The 16,603-nt window shown below is 43.3% G+C and overlaps 1 protein-coding gene across 3 annotated transcripts in view; it reads right to left on the minus strand.

Annotated features, from left to right (window-relative positions):
* Positions 1-16,603, minus strand: part of LOC143982987 (transmembrane protease serine 11D-like) — a 191,177-nt gene that overhangs the window by 31,704 nt on the left and 142,870 nt on the right. For all 3 annotated transcript variants that reach the window (XM_077482179.1, XM_077482180.1, XM_077482178.1), the window contains exons 4-6: positions 12,838-13,082; positions 4,458-4,525; positions 3,801-3,961 (exon numbers count right to left, since the gene is read on the minus strand). In XM_077482179.1, the coding sequence (XP_077338305.1) occupies positions 3,801-3,961; positions 4,458-4,525; positions 12,838-13,082 (474 nt within the window). The remainder of the gene's footprint in view (positions 1-3,800; positions 3,962-4,457; positions 4,526-12,837; positions 13,083-16,603) is intronic.

A 16,603-nucleotide genomic window follows, 5' to 3' on the forward strand; every position in this document is an offset into this window, starting at 1 on the left:
TTTACACTATGTGAAGCCTGTCCTTTTTCTTTCTCCACCTCTAAAATCTTGCCATTGGAGTTATTGGTGATCATGAGGAAAAGATACTGGATACCATATTTCACGTGACCGACCAAACAGCGCTCTCTCTCCTCCTCCCCTCCTGACTGATGTCAGTGTGGGAATCTGGGCCCCGCCTGCTGCAGCTGTTAGACGTGGAGAGCAGAGAGCCGGCCAGTGACATTAGCGCTGAACGGCACTCTGAAATACGGTAAATACTGCATTTTTTTTTATAAATCACAGCGACAGGATCACACAGTATTAGTACACACAGGATTCTATAGAGTTAAATGATTGGGTTAACCACTTTAAGGTTTGGACCTGCTATATATAAAATTTTTGTTTTTTCATTTAACTTTAACAGTACTTACGGTACTTGTCTGCTACAGAGTACTTTTACTTATTTTTTTTCTAGGAATGTTTTAACAGACTTTACATTCATTTTAATGTAATAGTTGTCAATTTATTTAAATGAAATCTGAGTAATACATAGAGGGTGTGCTTGTAACCTCCCCTGAAAATTAAGAATCAACTTCAGACTTTTCTCTACCCTCCTTTCTTCTTTCCAGGCCACTGAATGACAAAAATACTGAAACTAATGCCGCGTACACACGACCGGACTTTTCAACATCAAAGGTCCGACGGAACAATTCCGGCAGACCATTCGATCGTGTGGGAGCTGCAGCGGACTTTTGATTTGCAAAAATCCGACAGACTTTAGAAATGGAACATGTTTAAAATTTTTCCGCCGGAACTCCGCCGGACCCAGTTCCTACCGAGAAATCCGCTCGTGTGTATGCTAGTCCGATGGACAAAAACCGACGCGAGGGCAGCTATTGGCTACTGGCTATGAACTTCCTTATTCTAGTCCGGTCATACATCATCACGTTCGAATCCGTCGGACTTTGGTGTGATTGTGTGTGGCCAAGTCCGTTCATTCGGAAAGTCCGTCAGAACTCTGTCAGAACTCAGTCGAAAGTCTGTCGGACCTAGTCCGTCAAAAAGTCCGGTCGTGTGTACGCGGCATAAGAGGTAAAAATCTGTGTATGCGTGTATGCAGACTTGCCAACTGTCCCAGGTTTGCCACAGTGTATTGCTTCCTAACTAGTTTTACTACAAAGGATTTTTGCCACCTACACCGACCTTCAACCGGTTGGCAATCACAACAGTGTTGCAGTATTCAGCCAAAAGGTCAGTTGCCATATTATGGTTTTTAAATATTTTATTCCAAATATGTTTGCAGTGCAATTCCTGTTTTTCATGTATTCTCTGCAAGAACTGTTGGATTATTAGGCTAGCCATATTAAAGTTGTTCTTGTTTAGCCCTGAATGAGAGAAATCAATTGATTCCCCTATCCACCCTAAACAGTGTGAATGGGAGAATCTCCTCTGGTGGCTAGTGTATTTAGACAGCCACAGCAGCTGCAGCTGTCTTAATAGTGGCTGCATCAGACTGGATGATACATATAAAAGGATGCAGTCACTGTTCAACCAATAATTTTCCACCCAGCTTTGATTTTGAAGCCAGCTTTTGTTGAGTTGGGTGATGCCCACAGGGCTACCCATTGTTTGATTTTCTAATTGTTAACGGGGTCAAATCAATGTTCATTTTTGACTGCAGAGACAAGCAAATTTGAAGCAGAAGCAGAAATAAACAAATTTCTTAACATTGCCCAAAATCAAATGTTAACCACTTCCTTCCCCACCCATAATCAAATAAATTACGTCTGCAGGGCTAGGGCACCCACGATTGTCGGTAATACAGAGCAGGGAAGTTGATCTGTGTGTGTCCCAGTACAGAGGAACACCGATCAGTCTTTGTTTTTGTGAGTACCTGTCTTTATATTTTTTAATTCAATAAATGCTGTTAAAATACTACACTATGTGGCATTCCTCCTCTCTTTAAATCCCCACATATATGGTATACTGGTGAGAACCTCCAACCTGGACACCCTAAAACTGCCCTTAAAGGCGACACATAAATGCTGAGAATAGGCAGGATAGGAACGCCAGCAAGGACCTGGACTGCCATATTAGGATCCTTAAAGGGGACGGTCACCAAGGACCACAAAGATACACAAGTCTATGCTGTTACCTTACAGCAGTAAGGTAAGAGGACACCCATACAATTACCACAAAGGATCGCACAGAATATCAATCACCCGCAGCACTTTATATTGAATTTTATTTACAAGCACTAGCACTTTATTATTTTTTGGATTCAAACACACTGTGCACTTTAGGATTTACATGGAAGGAAATATTTATGGACTTTAACTACCTATATATTTTTTGTTTTTATTGATTGTATTGTGTTCCGCATATCTGTGATTTCACGTTAGGATACCAGCACTTTATTTCCTTCTAGCACGTGGGTTTACCACCATTAATACTCACTGCTACACTTACGTTTTACTTTGGCACACACTACGTGCATTGAAACGTAAATTTTTTACCTATGTGTTTTTTTATGCTGTTTTTTTTTCAAATAAGCACTTTATTGCACATCAGTTATGCCATGCCATCCCTGAATCTCTTGTATTAATTTTGAATATTTACCTGCGTAATTTTACCACCTGATACCTCTGCTTATTAGCAGTGGGGCTATTGCCACTGGCTATCACATTCTCTCTAGTGTGATCTGATTCGAGTCTTTTCTGTACAGCGCACCACTATCTCCTTATCTTTTTATTCTTTTGGGTTCAGATATTTCCTTCAGTGTGTGCAGCAGTACGCTAGTTAGTCTTCTTTGAGTTGGCGCAGGAATACCTACCTTTACCAAATATACACTTATTGCAATTTTTTTACCAAAAATATGTAGAAGAATAGATATCTGCCTAAACTGAGGAAAATGTTTTTTTTTTTTTTTTTTAAATTGGTATATTTATTATAGCAAAAACTAAACAATATTGTTTTTTTTCAAACTTGTCACTCTTCTTTTGTTTATAGCGCAAGAAATAAAAACCGCAGAGGTGATCAAATACCACCAAAAGAAAGCTCTATTTGTAGGGGAAAAAATTATAAAAATTTAATCTGGGCACAGTGTTGCATGACTGCGCAATTGTCATTCCAATTGCAACAGCACTGAAAACTGAAAATTGGCCTGGGCAGGAAGGAGGCGAAAATGCCCTGTACTGAAGTGGTTAAAAACATTTTTTTTTCAAAAGTATTTTCAAATAACATTTATCAAGTCATTCAACGTACTGATGAGAATTTTTGTATTTTTGTACAAATGTTGGTACAAACATTTGTTTGGAAATCTACTAGTGCATAACCAGCTGATAATTCTCTAGTTTAGTGAATCTGTCAATCTATAGCATAAATCATTGTAAAGACCAGCAGTCACATACAAACTGAAACAATTGATAGACAAAGCGTTTTCTGTTGCCATATTAACTCCTTGGCACCGGCCGCATGCACATTTGTGGCCTCTCTAGGCGGGCCTTAACTTGCATCATGCGTGCTCCCAGCACAGTTACTAGTAACTAACAGAAAGCTCTTGATCTCTACTTGCGATCATGAGTTTGCCAATCATGTGAGCCAATCACGATGATCACAAACTCTCCCGGAATCTAGAACTCCTTAAAGGGCTAGTGCTAAGGGGTTAAAGACAAATTCTTATGTGCTGCTGTAGGCGGCCATATTTTACATTTTACTTTTTGGCATTCCTCCAAAAATATTGAGTATATTCCTCTTTTACTAATAGATTGGTTCTAAGCCTGCATAAAAAAACAAAAAAACAAAACAAAATGGAATATTACCTCCAACTGCAACACTGTACACATTTATTGATATATTGCCATACTGCTGGCTTATATTGTAACTTTGCAAGATATTAGCCACTGCATCAGCTTTGATTCCACTCCATGTATTGCTTTTGTTGCAAAACAGCAACTGGAAATAGGCAATGGTCGGACCAGATCTGAAACATAAATCATGACATTTCCCATTATCTCTACAATAAAAAACAGTCACTTTACTCATGTAGCTTTGGTATTCTAAATATCCATAGCAGACCCTTGTGGTGACATTCATGGATCAAGAACCCAGGGCATCAAATGGTATATCCCAGCCATTCTCAATCAGGGTTTTGTGGAACCTTGGGTTCTTCCAGAGGTTGCTAGGGGTTCTTTGAGTTGTGGCTGATTGACCTCCCATCTGATGATGCCTTCATGGTTTGAGGTCCAATTCCATTTGGCAGAACCAGAGGCATGACAGCAGTGATCTTTTGAGCCATCTGTAAGGGTAGCATTCTTCCCACTGACCACCAATGTTCAGGGCATTTTTCCCACTGATCCCAGATTTATTCATTTTATTAGGGGTTGCCTGACACAGAAAATTTTATTTAAGGGTTCCTCTAGGGAAGTAGCTAGAAAGGCTGGTAAATACGTTCTTTTGCAAAAAATGATAAACTTTACCTTAGTGAAAAGAGAGATGCTCTTCTGTAGCTTGAGTATAGTGGACTGTTAATAAACGTTTTGTTCAGCTGAAAGAAATTAAATAGAAATTCAGTGAAACTGCAAATAATTAACATTTACTTCACATAGATATAGTATAAAGATTGTTGAGTACCACCAAGGCTGCTAGTTGACTGATGGATTTATGCCCATGCATTGAAACAAAGTATTATTATTATACAGGATTTATATAGCGCCAGCAGTTTTCACAGCACTTTATAACATAATGGCAGACAGCAGGACAATCTTTAACATTGATTGGACCCTGGGCAAACATTTTCTTGGCCCCCCTCCTTGTAATTTCGCTCTCTACCTGCTCTGAGACATACAATAAATAGCAGCTAGACTCAAAATCAAATCAGGCAGTGATTGAGATTGGTTGCCAGAGGTTAAAGTGTATCATTACTGCTCACTGTCTGTCTGTTAGAGGTTATAGCACATATTATGGCTTATTGATTATTTGCTAGAGGTTACAGCACATGACTTCTGCTTGTTGATTGGTTTGTAGAGCTTACTGTACATCAATACTGCTCACTGATTGGTTTCTAGCAGTTACTGGACATGCTTATCACTCATTAATTGGTTGCTAGATGTTACTGCACATCCTTACCACTCAATGATTGGTCACAAGAGGTTAGTGCACATCATTACTATTACTGGTTGCTAAAGGATACAGCACATAATTTCCTCACTGCCTGCACACCATGGACTGGGGAGGTGAGGGGACCCATCAGTAGACAGAAAACTCCTAGGGATCCTAGGACTCCTGGGAATAGTGGCAATGCCGGTAGAGGGGGGCTGTGTGTGATCAGTTGAAATTCTAGGGGTTGATGGGATCAGTGGCAGTGGTGGGGGGATAGGATTAGTTAGGAGGCAATACACTGTAGCACATTCTGAATCATGTAGAGCAAAGCTGGAAATCTTTTGCAAGTATATATTGGGGGATTCTACACTGACCACCAATGTGAGGAAGGATTTACAGTGACCACCAATGTGAGTGGGAATTTGCACTGACCACGATGCAACTGGGGATTTTACGCCACCCACCAATATAAAGAGGGATTTCTACACTAACACCCATGTAATAGGAGCATTTACACCAACCACCAATGTAAAGGGGAATATACAATGACCTCCATGTAAGGGGGAATTTACACTGATAACCATTGTTGAGGAGATTTGTACTGACCACCAATGTAAGGTGAAACTTCTACAGTAGTAAAGGGGAATTTACACTGACCACCAGTGTAAGGGCAAATCTGCACTTACCACCAATGTAAAGGGAAATGTACACTGATCACCAATGTAATAAAAAATGTATATAGACCACCAATGTAAGGGGGGCCTTCACACTGGCCACTGGTGTGAATAAAATAATTTTACACCAAGCTCCAATGTAATGAGAAGATTTACACTGACCACCAATGTAACTAGGATATTTAGCCTGAATTCACATTTCTTTGTGTTGGGAACGCATGCAGAATCACTTTCCTGACACCACAGAAACATGATGCCCTTTAGCAGATACACAGCAGTGCTGTTCATTGTCAATGACACCCTCTTGCATCTGCTGAGATGTGTGTATTCACATCCACTAAAATTCACAGTGCTGTGGCACCATATTTTTGAAAAAGGGTTCCGTCTCCAATTTGCGTACCTTTGCAAAACAGGCTGATGTTAGGCTTAAATGACCACAGTTGCAGGCAGGACTTTCAAGCATGCCCCTTTACCTCCCCAGTGGGCAGCATTCAGGACAAGTGATGGTGGATATGACCTCAGGGAGCATAATATACATATGAATGCCACCTCTATTTACATATCAATGCAGCGTTCCACAGCTATTTACATATTAATGCTGCCACTATTTACATATCAATGCCGTTTATTCACATGTAAACACAGGGTCTGCAGGTGAGTCATCTGTACATGACAATAGGGCAGCGCTTGGCAGCATTAGTAACAAAACTTTACATTGAGATTTCGGGACACAGCACGGGACTAAAACTTTAAAGGACAAGGGAATTTAAATTGTGATAGTTGGCAAGTATGAGGCAGCTGCTTTGGACCTCACAACAATGATGGGGCCCAGGGTGGCTGCCCCTTTTGCCCTGCCTTAAAGACGGCCCTGGTCATTGGTATGCACAGCCTATTGCCTTAGGGTGTGCACACCAAAGCTCAAACACACATGCAGTAGAGCAGTAGACAGTGTCAGTAGGAATGAGATTGATGTCAGTAGTTTTTCGCTTTTATTATTTTATTTTGTTATTTTTGTTTACAGTTTTATTTTAATTTTTTTTACAGTATTATCTTTTTATTATTATTATTTTTTGCAATTTGTTAGGAGCCTATGGCCCTGGCAGACAGTACAGTTACAATACAATTCAATATAAGCGGAATCATAGGGTCCTGCTCGTTACAGCTTACAACCGAAAAAGGAAACGAATGTCAATTGCTCACACTGTTGTCAAAATTTTGTTTGTAAAATGCTGCATACTATATTGTATATGGTTTATAGATTGGATAAAATAAGAATAAACTGAAATCATTTATTTTGTTCTCATTCGTGGCTGTGTGTCTTGTAGTGCTATTCTCAAAATGTGACAAAGCTCAAAACGAAGAATCCCATAGGGCACATTCACACATGGGAAATTGTGTCACCTGTTGCATGAAGCTCAGAAAAGCACATTAGCCTTTTTGGGGCATAATCGTGCAATTTTGGTCCCATAGTCTTTGAGCATTTTTTTTTTTTTTTTTTTTTACTGATAGATCATTTCTAATGCCGCGTACACACGGGCGGACTGTATGGCCTACTTAGTCCGCCGAAACACATTTCAGCGGACAGTCCGCTGAAGCCCACACACGAGCGGACTGTCCGCTGAAATGTGTTTCGGCGGACTAAGTAGGCCATACAGTCTGCCCGTGTGTACGCGGCATTAGAAATGATCTATCAGTAAAAAAAAAAAAAAAAAAAATGCTCAAAGACTATGGGACCAAAATTGCACGATTATGCCCCAAAAAGGCTAATGTGCTTTTCTGAGCTTCATGCAACAGCGGCGGACTAAGTATTTCGGAATGTTCAAAATACTGTCCGTCGTACTCGCATTTCGGCGGACAATCCGCCCGTGTGTATGCCAGTCCGCCGTACTTTTGAAATGAGCGGACTTTTCCCGCCCGGAGAAAAGTCCGCTCATTTCGAGCGGGTATCCAGGTAGGCGGGGCCCGCTCGAAGGAGACGTCGCTGGCCCCGCCGCCTGGTATGGACTTAAAGGGGAACCCCAACGCCGAAAAAAAACGGCGTGGGGGTCCCCCCCAAGTCCACAACAGACCCTTGTCCGAGCACGCTACCTGGCCGGCCAGGAAAGGGGGGTGAGCGAGCGCCCCCCCCTCCTGAGCCGTACCAGGCCGCGTGCCCTCAACATGGGGGGGTGCCTTGGGGAAGGGGGGCCGCGCGGCCCCCCCACCCCAAAGCACCTTGTCCCCATGTTGATGAGGACAAGGGCCTCTTCCCGACAACCCTGGCCGTTTGTTGTCGGGGTCTGCGGGCGGGGGGCTTATCGGAATTCGGGAGCCCCCTTTAATAAGGGGGCCCCCGGATACCGGCCCCCCACCCTATGTGAATGAGTATGGGGTACAATGTACCCCTACCCATTCACCTGTAAAATAAAAGTACCAAAAAAAACACAACACATGAGATAAAATACTTTATTGCACAGCTCCGGGGGTCTTCCGTCTTCGGGGGTCTTCTCGCCGGACTCCTCCGCTATCTTCTTGTAGCTCTTTTGCTAGCGGAGGAGTCCGGCTTTTTTCCTCGCCGCCGGCCTCTTCTCCCGACTTCGGGGGTCTTGTCCCCCTCTTCGGTTCTTCTGCCGGGCCACCGCGCCTTCTTATAGCTCTTTTACAGGCGGTGGCCCGGTCTTCTGTCGCCGCCGCCGCCGCCGCCGCCGCCTTCCGTTCTTCTTCTTCTTCTTCTTCTTCTTCTTCTCCTCCAGGAGATGTTGCCTCGACGATCTCTCCGGCCACAATGCCAGGGCCGCGCTGCGCGGCCACTTATATAGGGACAAGGGGCGGTGTCACATGGCTTTATGTCACATGGGTTGGTCACATGGGTTGATGTCACATGGGGACTATGACATCTTAAGGGGGCGGGGTCACCATGTGACACCAACCCATGTGACATAAAGCCATGTGACACCGCCCCATACCAGGCGGCGGGGTCAGCGATGTCTCCTTCCGCCTACCTGGAGACGCGCTCGAAATGAGCGGACTTTCCTCCACGTGTGTGGGCGAGTCCGTTCATTTCAAAAGTAGGGCGGATAGTATGGCGGACTTAGTACGCCGTATTAGTCCGCTCAAAAAGTGGTGTGTGTGGTCAAGTCCGTTCATTCGAAAGTATGACGGACTGTCCGTCGGACTGTCTGACGGACTAAGTTGGCCATACAGTCCGCCCATGTGTACGCGGCTTTAGTGTGTGCAAATAAAACAGAATATTACCTCCAATTGCAACACCGTACGCATTTATTGATATATGCTTGAAAAATGTGTGTTTACATTTACAAGTGACATTATTTCAACGTTAACGAGGTGAAAAACTCATGATTCTGCTTCTGTACTACAAGTTGCACATACAAACACACAAAAAAAGCTTCTAATTCGAAGGTTCTTGGTAGAAAGGGGAGATTAGTAAATGTTTGTTTGCCTATCCCCCTCCCCTATACCTAGCAGCACCCACCATGCTTGTCCCAGGTCCATCGATGGAAATGCAGAGCCTGGGAAACATGGCAGGGGGGCCTGTGCAGAGGGAAGCCAACTGTTGCCAGAGTGTGTGGAAGAGATTGGGTGGCTGTACAGCCAACCGCCAGCTGTAGCAGCCAGGAGTGTGTAAACCCCCCCCCCCCATTAGTGACAACATATGGCATACATCAGTGCCAGGGAAAAGGGTTAAGTGGGGCCTAAGCGCAATTCTGCCTCATAGAAGCTCATGTACATTTCTGTGCTTCATGCAACAGGCAACACAATGGTCAGGTGTGAAAGGGTCAATTGAGAATAATAAGATTCTTCATCCTAAGCAGTGTTGCACTTTGGTAATTGTGCAACAAAATACGCAGGTGTGAATGGGCACTCAGGCCTGGTAAATGGGCAATCCACCACTAAGTGCTGTGTTGTGAGAAAACAAGGGAAAAGGTTACGTATGCCTCCATACTTGTGCTTCAGAGCAAGAGGAAGACAAATATTTGCTTCTTACCATCTCTGCTTTAAAGTAATTGTAAACCTCGGATATCAAATATGAACAATGCTGCTTCATTCCTCTGCTATCAGCATGAATAGCTTCTGACAAGTTTTCCTGATACCAAGAGAAAAATGGTGGCAGGGGAGACATCTCTGATCTCAGCGCTGTTCCTGTGAGTTGTGTGAAGGGGGGTCCCTTCCCTCCCCTCCAATCAGCTCTCAGAACTCTCCTTACTGAGCTCTGCAGAGTGTAACTTTACCTCTCAGTCCCCTTTTTTTCTGAACTCTCAGAAAAGCTTTATAATTCAGCGTTTTGATGTAGAGAAGAGAGGGCTGCAGATAAGCAGTTACAACTTATGTAAGATGATTTGTTTCATCTCTGTGTATCACCTGAGGCCAGTCTCTTCACTGGGTATATGTAAAGGGTTACTACCACTTTAAGACAAACTTGTTACTTTGCCCTGAAGGGGCAAATAGAATGCAAGATCACATTAAGTTTATACTTTGCACAAATATATTGTATATTCATTAAAAATAAAATAGGGTTGGAGAAAAATTATGTATATATAAAAAGAGGTCTGTGGTGTATGTACACGGTGAGGGAGCTGAAAAGCCAGACGGAGGGGAGTTGATGTGACATTAGTGGTTTATAAAAAAAACTTTATACAAAAAGAGGATGGTGGTGAGGAGATATGCCTGGTTTGCCTTTTCAGAAGGGAATGTTTTCACCCAATGTTCTTGTCTCAGATTTATTTTATAATGCTCTGTTCTTTTCATTATGTACTTACAAACAGGTTAGTTCTCCTACCATTATGTTCACTACAATGCAGCGCTTTGTAATCACTGCTAGCTTATATATCAGAAGTGCACCTGTTCTGTATCACATGATAAGCTTTATTTCCACAAGCATTGTAAAGATTATGTAAGTGAAATACATCCTATGTTTTATGAATTTACTAGGTAAGAATTAGAAGCTAGGACGGTCACGAATATTCAGCTGTGAGCCACCTCCTGCTGACCCACAGTGGCTAATAACTGACCTGAGTAACCCTTTTTTATTTGACATGCTATATAATATGTACAAAGAGACATTTGACCACTATTTAATAGGTGGATGCTATATGAATAGAGATTTTTTTGCCCACTATCTAACAAATTGATGCTGTACTGTATACATATTTTTGCCTAATGCTGCCTACACACGATCGGACTTTCTGGCAGACTTGGTCCGGCAGACCGGAATCCGTCGGACAATTCGATCGTGTATGGGCTCCAGCGGACTTTTTTCCCCAAAAGTCTGATGGACCTAGAAATGAAACATGTTTCAAATCTATCCGATGGACTCAAGTCCGACGGACTAAAAATCGTGAAAACCGTTCGTCTGTGTGCTAGTCTGACGGACCAAATACGATGTAAGGGCAGCTATTGGCTACTGGCTATTGAACTTCCTTGTTTAGTCCCGTATACGTCATCACGTTCAAAATGACCGGACTTCCGAACGGACTTAGTCCGGTCGTGTGTGGCCTAGCCAAGTCCGTTCGTTCAGAAAGCCCGTTGGACCTCCGCCGAAAGTCCGTCGGGAAGACCGCAGGACCTAGTCCATAGAAAAGTCCGGTCGTGTGTACGCGTGATAAGATCTTCCACTCCTTTTTTTCCTCTGTTTTTCATATGATTAATAGATCCAGTTCCGGATTTCAGCTTCAGTGGATGATTTGACCACATACAAATTGGGATGTTTCATCTTTCCAGGCACTCTTATTACTTATTTGATTTTAGTGAGTATATAGATACTCTCTTTGGTAATATACAACCCCTGACAAAAAAGTATTGGAATCACCACTCTTGGAAAATGTTCATTCAAATGTTTAATTGTGTATAAAAAAACGAATCATAGACATGCCTCTAAAACTATTTTCATTTAACTTTCCCACCTTCTGGCTTTAAGAAATAGTTAAAAAAAAAGAAAAAAAGAAAGAAAACTGTAGTCAGTTGCAACTGTTTTTGAAGATCAAGCAGAGAAAATAAATATGGAATCACCATGTACTTTGCAGTTCTAAAACAAACAATTTGGTTTGAGTATGTTTGAGATTCAGTCTTGCCCTGTGTCATTGTGCCCCTTCTATAATTGACCCAAAGCATGGGTGTGTGTGTGTGTGTGGGGGGGGGGGGGGGGTGTGGGGTGTGGGGGGATTGAGGTCCCATGTTAGGACCCTTGAATGGTCCGTGCACCCCCTGTTTCATTTGGGATGTTCCTCCTCTCCATTTCTAGCCCATAATTCCATCTAGGTGTAACCTGAGGGAGCCTTGGTATGTGACGTGAACCTGTTATGTTATAGAAACTGATTATTGCATATATGTTTTATTAATTATGATTATTATTATTTCATTTAGTTATTTTGTACACACTTAAATACTTGCTGAAGAAGCCATTTTGGATTTTTTTTTAGAAAAGACTATTGCGCTGGAATTGGCTCATATTGCTTCAATAAACAGGACTGATGTCACTATGTGAGCATTATTCTCTGCTTCATTCAGGCCCGCCAATCACTGACAAGAAGGGGGAAGACCCTGGGATGCCACATAACCAAACAAAAGACATTTGGATTGTAGATATTTCGTTTGAGGGAAGGCCATTAAAAAACAATCCCATGCTCCCTGTTGGAATGTATATTTATTCCATATTCTGGAGCATGCAACAGAGAAATCTGGAGCATGCAATGGTGGGCAGGAACACCCAATCCCCCAGGTGGATAAGAGTAGAGTCACTAATTAAGGCAGGGAAATCTCATTGTTGGAGAATCAAAAACATAAAGCTGGCCATACACCTATAGATTATTTGCAGATTTTCTATGGTTAGATGGAAAAAGTGGGAGATTCCTCCATCCACACAGTTTAGCAAACATGGAGAAATCTGTTGCACTTTTTCCATCTAACCATAAAAAAATCTGCAAATAATCTATAGATGTATGGCCAGCTTTAGAAACCTGGGTCTGCCTCAGCCTTCACCTATAATATTACGTTGGTGGCGACTGGCCATTTAAATATATATGCATTGGTATATCTGTTGTTCATGTTAGTCCACCAAATTACACATTAGTGAAAAGTTCAAACCTACCAAAGTGTTTATACGCTGAGCAGTTGCCTGAAATTCACGACTTGATATGTCCCCATACTGCGGTAAATAGGTTTCATTTAACAGTTCAAAGGAACCCACAAACATCTTGCATTTTTCAATTGAGATGTCATTGGAGGTTTGGTTAGATGGCTCTTCAAAATATGTTGTTACCTCCATTAATGCTTCCACTGTCTCCTTGGAAAAATTCAAGGTATTCCTGAAGCCATTATAAATTACTGGAAACTCTGCAATGATAAATATTAGTATTTATGGAAATAATACATGCATATATTTCACATATGTGTGTCTACAGTTAATGCAAGTGGCCAGTTTTTTTTGTAGAAGGGTTCAGATCAAATATATATAATGTCACATAAAAGGCTCCGGAGTGTACCAGTGTCTCTTATTGGGAAAAAAAAAGGTTAGATTGGCATATTTGTTCTTGTCGATAGCTAAAACTCATTCACACTATAGCATTCCACTGCAGCTGCAAGTCACACTTGCAGTGCCATAAGTTGTTAATGGCACCCCAACCATGGCAAAAAAGATATGCATTTTTCATGTAAAAAACACGCACAATGAAGGCAAAAAAATGCACAGATAAAAAATGCATGAAACACAAAAAGGAGCCAAGTTTGTCACCCTCAATGCAGCCAATTAAAAAGAATGGGCTGCCCTATGAGCGTAGTGCAACAACCTGCAGAAAACATGCACACATTCCTAAAACGCTATATTGAATGCAGTCTAATTTCACGTACACGCGACCGGACTTTTCGACAGCAAAGGTCCGACGGAACGAATCCGTCGGACAATTCAATCGTGTGTGGGCTCCGTCGGACCTTTGCTGTCCAAAAATCTGACGGACTTTAGAAATGTAACATATTTCAAATTTTTTTCGCTGGAACTCCGCCAAACCCAGTTCCTACCGAGAAATCCGCTCGTGTGTATGCTAGTCCGACGGACAAAAACTAACGCTAGGGCAGCTATTGGCTACTGGCTATGAACTTCCTTATTCTAGTCCGGTCGTACGTCATCACGTTCAAATCCGTCGGCCTTTGGTGTGATTGTGTGTGGCCAAGTCTGTTCATTCGGAAAGTCGGAACTCCGCCGAAAGTCTGTCAAGAAGACCGTCGGACCTAGTCCATTGAAAAGTCCGGTCATGTGTACGCGACATTAGAGATCTGTGTAATCTAGGGGGATATTTATTGTCAAAAACAACATGAATTGCCAGCCACAGCAAACAGCTAAATAAATATTTTTGACAGTTAGAAACACTTGGGGTGCTCACATAGAAGAATAATAATAATAAAAAAAAAAAGATATTCTTGAACCACCAAGTAAAGAACTTTTCTTACTTGTTGTTACATGTGGGTGTTTTATAACATGATAGCCTCTATAATAGTAAAGCTACCCTGAACACCCTTAGGCTCGGTTCACATCTATGCGGCTTTGGTTCATGCGTTCTTCCATCACGTTATGCAGTGCATTTTGCATTTTTAAACCTGTGTTTTTGATGCATTTTTGCATGCAGTTTTTATACATTTTGCGTTTTTTTTTCTCTTTAACAAACTGTGAATAACTGTTTGAGTAGGCTGGGAAGTTGGCCACTCCTTAACAACTGATAAGTCATCAGCTGTCAGCAGGGTTGCCCTCTGAATGTAAAAAAAAAAAGAATTGCCGACAATAAAAAAAAAAAAAAAGGGAACAAATGGTGTTGGGCCCCCCTCCCAAAGTCTCTACCAGACTCTTATTTGAGCATGCAGCCTAGCTGGTTAGGAAAGGGAGGGGATGAGCGAGCTCCCCCGCCCAACCTCCGGAAACCATACCAGGCCACATGCCCTCAACATGGGGCATGCTTTGGAGCAGGTGGAGCTCAGCCTCCCCCACCCCAAAGCACCTTATCCCCATCAAGCCTGACAGGGCCTCAACCTCCAACATTGTAACCCCTCTACATCTTATATACATCCAGCGCCAGTGGCGTAGCGTGGGGGGTGCAAGGTGTGCCGTGGCCCTGGGCGTGAGATTTAGAGGGTGCCAGTATGTGTCACTGGCTGCCTCCACCTAATTTTAAATTCCTGTTTCCCCCATGCTCCGGCCACCATGTTCAGTGTCTGGCGCCCTGTGATTGGGCATATGGGGGTCATGTGAGGCATAGGGCTGGCCTGCCTGCGATCGCTCCTGATATCCCGCCTCCGCAAATGACCCCCCATATGCCCAATCACAGTGCGCTGGACCCTGAACTAGAGTGCGGTGAAGAGAAGCAAAGTGAGCCGCCAGTGTCTCTCCTATCCTCCGGACTGATGCAGGCCAGCCAGAGTCAGACAAGAAGGTGAGTGAGAGTGAGACTCCCTCGTGAGAGTCATGTTACTGGCTGGGGGGGAGGGGGAGAGAGAGAGACAGAGAGAGAGAGAGAGAGAGAGAGAGAGAGAGAGAGAGAGAGAGGGTAGTGTAGTTATGTAGTATGGTGGTCAGTCAGTGTAGTGTAGTATAGTGGTCAGTGTAGTGTGGTATGGTGGTCAGTGTAGTGTGGTATAGTGCTCAGTGTAGTGTAGTATAGTGGTAAGTGTATTGTAGTTTGGTGGTCAGTATAGTGTGGTATGGTGGTCAGTGTAGTGTAGTATAGTGGTCAGTGTAGTGTAGTATAGTGGTCAGTGTAGTGTAGTATGGTGGTCAGTGTAGTGTAGTATAGTAGTCAGTGTAGTGTAGTATGGTGGTCATTGTAGTGTAGTGGTCAGTACAGTGGTCAGTGTAGTGGTCAGTATAGTATATTGGTCAGTGTAGTGGACAGTATAGTGTAGTGGACAGTATAGTGGTCAGTGTATTGTAGTTCTCAGTGTAGTGTAGTGGTCAGTATAGCGTAGTGGACGGTATAGTGGTCAGTGTAGTGTAGTGGACGGTGTATTTCTCAGTGTAGTCAGTATAGTGGACAGTATAGTGGTCAGTGTAGTGGACAGCATAGTGTAGTGGACAGTATAGTGGACAATATAGTTGTCTGTGTAGTGTAGTAGACATTATAGTGGTCAGTATAGTGTAGTGGACAGTATAGTGGTCAGTGTAGTGTAGTAGACAGTGTAGTTGTCAGTACAGTGTAGTGGACAGTATAGGTGTCAGTGTAGTGGACAGTATAGTATGGTGGTCAGTGTAGTTCTCAGTGTAGTGGACAGTATAGTATACACCCCCCCTCTACACCACAGATATCCCTCCAGCTCTCTGACCACTCTACACCCTAGATATCCCCCTAGCACTCTGACCCCTCTACACCCAAGCTATCCCGCTAAGCACTCTGACCCCTCTACATCCTAGATATCTCCCTTGCACTCTGGCCCCTCTACATCCCAGATATTCCCCCAGCACTCTGATCCCTCTCTGCACCCCAGATATCCCCCCAGCACTCAGACCCCTCTACACCCCAGATATCCCCCCAGCACTCTGACCCCTCTAGACCCCAGATATCCCCCAGCACTCTGATCCCTCTCTGCACCCTAGATGTTCCCCCAGCTCTCTGGCCCCTGTACACCCTAGATATCTCCCCAGCACTCTGACCCCTCTACATCCCAGATATTCCCCCAGCACTCTGATCCCTCTCTGCACCCCAGATATCCCCCCAGCACCCAGACCCCTCTACACCCCAGATATCCCTCAGCACTCTGATCTCTCTACACCCCAGATATCCCCCCGGCATGCTGACCCCTCTACAACCCAGATATCCCCCCAGCACTCAGACCCCTCTCTGCACCCTAGATATCCTCCCAGCTCTCTGACCCCC

This window comes from Lithobates pipiens, unplaced genomic scaffold (genome assembly GCF_037356315.1).
Source record: "Lithobates pipiens isolate NorthernLeopardFrog02 unplaced genomic scaffold, aLitPip1_a1.2 Scaffold_16, whole genome shotgun sequence".
Lineage (NCBI taxonomy): Eukaryota > Metazoa > Chordata > Amphibia > Anura > Ranidae > Lithobates > Lithobates pipiens.